Genomic DNA, 6,000 nt, shown 5'->3' with positions numbered 1-6,000 from the left:
TATTTCTTTATTCTTTGAACTGTTCATAAATGTAGGCATCATTTTTCATCATATTTACCCCTTACTCTACCCAGCCCAACTTGCCCTGTGACCTCCTATCATGTCTTCCTCCCAAACCCATGTCCTTCTTTTAAAGTTTCTAATTTTTATTATTTTTAACCCACTGAAACAAACTAGTGTTCCTGTGTTGTGTGTACTCATGTGGTCATCTACTGGGAAATGTGGAAGCCACCCTTGGTCTTAACTCCTGAAGAAAAGTTACTCTCTCCACTCCAACAGCCATCAACTGCCAAAGATCTTCAGGTACGGGCGGATGTTTTGACCCATTCCCTTCTATGCTGGAATTTTTTTAATTTTCTTGATCTTGTGAAGGCCTTGTATGGATAGCCATAACTGTTGTCAGTTCGTTTATGATATAGCCTCTTCTTGTCCAGAAGACAGCATTTCACAGCAATTCCTTCTCAATTTTCAATTCTTACATTCTTTCCTCTATTATATATCTTTAATTTTAATTAACAAACTTCTATCTCCTCCCCCTATTTTTTGCACCCTCTTAATCCTTTATCTCCCAATTTTCTTCCCTGTTCTTTTATATCACATATGTTCTATTATCACCCCTTATTAGCTTTAATTTGCATTTCAGGATCACTGTTACTCAAGTAGCTTCTTCATGTACACTTCATTTTGGTGTACACCTGCCCCCCCCCCGTTCTCCATATCCAGCACCCTACTACATTCCTGAACATTTCTGACCCCAAAACTCCACCTCTTTGCTTTCAAATCACCTAAATTCTAATATCCATCTCACTAAAAGTATCTGAAGCCAATGGGCCATTTGGTGCTTACTAGTTTCCATATGTACTCTATGTTAAATATACAAAGCAAATTAAATGAATCTAGAATATGAAACTTTATATAAAAATGAACATGAGTCATTTTCTTTTTGCAACCTAGGTAACCTCACTTAGTATAATTTTTCATATATTTATTTTCATATATTTACATGGAAATATCATGGTTTTGTTTTTTGCAGTTTGTTAATATTGCTTTATGCATATGCCACATTTTCTCCCATTTTCTATCAATCACTTGATAGACTTCTAAGTTGATTCTATTTTCTAGGTACTGAGAATATAGCAGCAATGAGTATGATGTGCAAGTGTCTGTGTACTAGATATAAAGTCCTTTGTATGCATTCCCAGGAGTGGTATAACTGTGTCATATGGGAGATCTATTTCGAGTCTTTGAGAAACACCCACACTAATTTCTAAAGTAAGAGCATTATGTATAATTTCACTACCAGTATTTAAAAATAAAAAATTAAAAGTAAAAAGAAACTAGATTTATAACTGCTGTTACTCATGAAAATAAAATCAAAATATATTATAAAATTAAGTAAAGAAGGAAGCAATGCATACACAGGGGAAGATTTCAGTTTTCTTGAGAAAGTAAAACAATATTTCATAAAGAAGGCCATTAAATTAGATAATGATAAAAAGTGAATGACCAGCATTATACAAAAAAACTTTATGTTCCTAAATATATGAAATAATGAAAAGACATAAAAAGGAAAATATTACAGTGGTATTTGTAAAAAAAATAGAAACAAACAAACAAAAACATTCCCCCAACAGGAAAAAAAACAAAGAGAAACAAAACCTGTAGTTGAGGGAAACACAGGCTAAAAAAGTACAACCTAAAGACTCACTGGAAAGCACCAAGTCATAGAAAGAGTCATGTTCAGGACGGAGAAGTTCTCAATACAGAAAGAAGGAAGACCACCCCTGTCACTTAGAATACATTTTCCTGATAATGATATTTCTTAGCACTCCTTTCATATCCTTATTTCTCAAACTATAGATAAATGGATTTAGCATGGGTGTAACCAGAGTGTACAGCACAGCCACAATGACATCCTTGTCATTAGTGTTGTTAGATGAGGGAACAAAATATAGCCCAATAATGGCTCCATAATAGAGAGAAACCACAGAGAGATGAGAGCCACAAGTGGACAAGGCTTTGTAGATTCCCTTGAGGGAGGGACTTCTCAGGATGGTGGCTCCAATGCGGCCATAAGAGACCACGGTGCATATGAATGGCACGGTAATGCCGAGTGACCCCACAATGAGGATGACCAGCTCATTGATAGAGGTGTCTGAGCTAGAGAGCTTAATCAAAGCAGAGAGATCACAGAAGAAGTGGTGGAGAGTGTTACCTCTAAAGAAAGAGAGACGAGCTAGAAGGATGGTGTGAACAAGGGCACCAGCAAAGGCTAAAAACCAAGATATAATGACCAGTAAGATACAGACACTCTGACTCATGATTCTGGTATAATGGAGGGGGTGGCAGATGGCCACATATCTGTCACAGGCCATGGAGGTCAGAAGGAAGTTTTCAATAGCCCCAAACATTAAGAAAAAGTACATCTGGGAAATGCACCCAGCATATGAGATGGACTGACTGTGTGTCAGCATATTCATGAGCATCTTTGGAGCTGTGACTGACGAGAAAGAGATGTCTGTGAAGGCCAAGTGGCTGAGGAAGAAGTACATGGGGGTGTGGAGGTGAGAGTCCAGCCTGATGAGCAGGATGATGAGCAGGTTCCCCAGCACTGTGGTCAGGTACATGGCCAGGAACAGGGCAGAGTACATGTCTTGGTCCTCTGGCTGGATGGGGAGTCCCAGGAGGATGAACTCAGACACAGTACTCTGATTCCCTGTGATTTTCATCTTCTTCTGGAGATGAGAAAGACAAGGAAATGTGAAAATGGGAAGCAACATGACCACGGCACAATGGAATCGATGTTTTTAGTTATTGCAATCACTTCATCTAGAACTTTCAAACCTTCTGAATACTACTTGGAGGTTAGAATCCAGCTCAACATACTTTCAAGGAACTTGGAAATATAATAACAATTATCAGATAAGAAAAGTCAACTTGTGAAGTCTCAGATCAATAGTAGAATTCTGATATCATGAATGAGGTGAAAGGTCAGATCAGCCATCAATTAATAACAACGTTAGTCAATAATTTGCTTGCCTCTTGATCTTCACAGCTCTAGTAGCACATTGACTGATGTTTTCTCTCTGGGGCTGTATTGAAATTGAAAGAACCCAGGGACAGCTATGAAGATGTAAAATATGATTGAGACACTAAAGGCACAGATCTATGTCAATAACATGAAATATCAGTCTTCTACATAACCTTCACATCTTCCCCATTTGAACATCTTCACTGGTCTGTCTCTCTTTCTAAAGCAGTTTTCATGGAATATGTATAGCAGGTCTGTGTCTCTTTCAAGTTATCTTGTGTGTTCTCTCAAACAAAGCCTAATTTTTCTTTTCCAAGTTCTCAGGAATTAGCTTCTCTGGCTACATCAGATCTCTGCAGAGGAAACATATGGTTTCTGTATAATATAATCAAACAACCTCAACTTTCACTTTCCAATCCAGATTTCTTTTGCTAATGACTCTTCTTTTTATAAGCTTTTTTTGAGACAGGTTTTCTCTGTTTAATAGTCCTGGCTGTCCTTAAACTCACTGAGATGCTTTTGCCTCACAAGTGCTGGGATTAAGCAGCTATGCCACCAATCCTGGCTGCTAATGTGTCTTAAATGTTGCTTTCTTATGTTGTATTTCCAACATTTCATTTATTATTGTTCCCCTCTTTGTTATCTGAAATTGAAAATTTTCATATGAAAAATAGCAAAATAATAATAAATAAAACATGCTTATCTTCCTAATAAAACAAAGATAAATATTTAATAAATAAAATCAACAAATGACTTTGTGTTTAAAAATTGAAAAACAGTCCCAAATTTTAATTAACCACTTGTAAGTGAAGGAGGGTTAAATTTTGTGGTACTTTCCAATTCTGCCATCTTGGTTGAAATTTTCTTTAATCTCTTTACATTGTACAGCCTACTCTTTTAAAAATTCTAATGTGAATTTGTAACTAGAGATTAATCATTTATTTATATCACCAATAATTATATTTGCAAAAATTAGTTTATCAGAATAAAATAATAATTAACTACTTTTGGATACAATTTTATTATGCTTACTATTTTTAGTATTAAAATAAACATCCAATTACCTAAGTATGTATAAATGTATATGTATAAATATATACATAGATATTATATATATATATATTATGTGATGATAAATAACCAGAATTAGAATTAGAGAGTCTGTATATATTCATGATTTTATAGAGAGCCAAACACAAGAGGTTGCAGTTGGTGTTGAAAGTATTTTTACATGTTCTGTGAACAGAGTCATGATTGTTGAGTGTTTGGAGATGGCAGGACTCAGGCATAGGGGGAACAGAGGAAAGTAAAAGACAATTATCAGTCTGGGAAAAATCTACTGACTTGAAATATAACTGAAGAGCAGGGATATATAAGGTTGTTTCTGAAAAATAGAAAGTTTCAATTCTCTGCTCAAAGCATTAGTACATGCAAGGAAAGATCTGAGTAAACAAGTATATGAAAGCTTTAAACATTATACTGTGTAGTGAGTAAAGTCAGGTTACAGCAAAACCAGGTATCAGAGGGAGCTGAACAGGGGGCTATTACTACAGTTTAGATACAATGTACTCACTGCATACACCTGACTGTCAGTGGAGACGGATATAGTTATAAAGATTTAGCATAAAACTTGGAAGAAACCTAGAAGACTGATAGAGGTTAAAGACAAATAAAAAAGCTGCATTAGTCTCTTCTCCTGGATTAGGTACTTTATGAGACTGAGGTAAATTGTTCTACATGAAGCTACTGTGCAATCCTCTCTTATCAAATTTTAGATACTCTATTTCTTATAAATAACTGTATGTAGGAATCTGGTCTGGAGAAGTAGAGCCTAGAGACAGCAGTACACAATGCACCTACACAAACACACACACTCATACTGCAGAGGCAAAATTCTCACCCTGCCTTTTGCATGATAAACACAGATATCTTCAAGTTCAATACATGAAAAGGTCCATCCATTTCTCTCTAGAAGGCATAGGAGACAGTATAATAAGTAGGGTCTCCAAGAGACAGAAAGTTCAAAGGTGGCAGTCAGAAGCCTCAACAGTTCAGAACCAAACATGGGTACATATACTGATGAACATATGCCTGCAGTTCTTGATAATTTGGGATGAATTTTAATTTTACAAAAGACAGAGAGGGTCCCAGAGGATAACACTGCCATCTTGAGTCTAATTAAAGGCAGGATATAATTGCTACATTTCTGTTGCCTCCTTGGGGAACACAACTGCTTGTTGAAGAAATGAAGAAAAGTTTGGTCATCTTTTGAGGGACAGAGCTAATAGCCACAAGGAGACCTATAGGAACTTGGAGGTCCACACATTTTAGTATCTTATTGATCTTGGAGGAAATGAACTAAGCTGTTTCAGTGTGATAACCACAGTTCAGAACCTTGTGACATTGCACAGTGACAGAAGTACTCTAATACCATCACCCTGAATGGACAAGTGAGCTGATCATATCTCACCGTCACTCAGAATACGGGGAACAGAATATGATTCCTATTAAGCTCAGTATTGTCTTCAAAACAAGTGTGGTTGGTGTTACACAGATGCAGTTCTAACATTTCCAGACGATAGCCATTAGTACAGCTTTCCACTCAGTACCCTACAGATTTCATTCCAAATCAATCCTTTGAGCTACAGATCATAACAACAGAAAGATGGAAATCCAAGTTCAGCAAGGTGTGTTTTTATTCAAACATGATATTGCTATTCATTATTTGATAAGTTAATTATCTATACAATTGTATTTTGGTATTAGTGTCATTTCCCTGTGCCCTGGTTCCTCTGAACTAAGTATCCCATATTTACCCCCACTCCTTCCAAATTTGTATCCTATGCTTTTATTATTTTTATAACTCATATCTCATTGCATTATCCATATAATACCACATGTGGTACCTTATACTGGAACTTAGTGGGGCAGCAGAAGCCACATTTTTAGAAAAGTTCTTACCCTTGTCC

At 36.2% G+C, this 6,000-nt stretch overlaps 1 protein-coding gene across 2 annotated transcripts; it reads right to left on the bottom strand.

Annotated features, from left to right (window-relative positions):
* Nucleotides 1-1,787: 1,787 nt before the first annotated feature.
* LOC142856829 (olfactory receptor 1J21-like) lies at nt 1,788-5,435 on the bottom strand. 2 transcript variants are annotated; one of them, XM_075984474.1, is made up of 2 exons: nt 5,426-5,435; nt 1,788-2,716 (listed from the first exon to the last, which is right to left on the bottom strand). In XM_075984474.1, exons 1-2 carry the CDS (start codon nt 5,433-5,435, stop codon nt 1,788-1,790), a joined length of 939 nt encoding a protein of 312 aa, XP_075840589.1. The 2 variants fall into 2 exon arrangements, with proteins under 2 accessions (XP_075840589.1, XP_075840588.1); XM_075984473.1 differs by lacking the exon at nt 5,426-5,435 and having other exon boundaries at nt 1,788-2,729.
* Nucleotides 5,436-6,000: the final 565 nt, after the last annotated feature.

This window comes from Microtus pennsylvanicus, chromosome 9 (genome assembly GCF_037038515.1).
Source record: "Microtus pennsylvanicus isolate mMicPen1 chromosome 9, mMicPen1.hap1, whole genome shotgun sequence".
NCBI lineage: Eukaryota > Metazoa > Chordata > Mammalia > Rodentia > Cricetidae > Microtus > Microtus pennsylvanicus.
The sequence above is the reverse complement of the archived record's forward strand: the minus strand, read 5'-3'. Positions and strand labels throughout refer to the sequence as shown.

What these genes read in the sequence shown, in the direction of transcription:
- LOC142856829 (XM_075984473.1), bottom strand. Translation starts at nt 2,729, where the DNA reads ATGAAAATCACAGGGAATCAGAGTACTGTGTCTGAGTTCATCCTCCTG.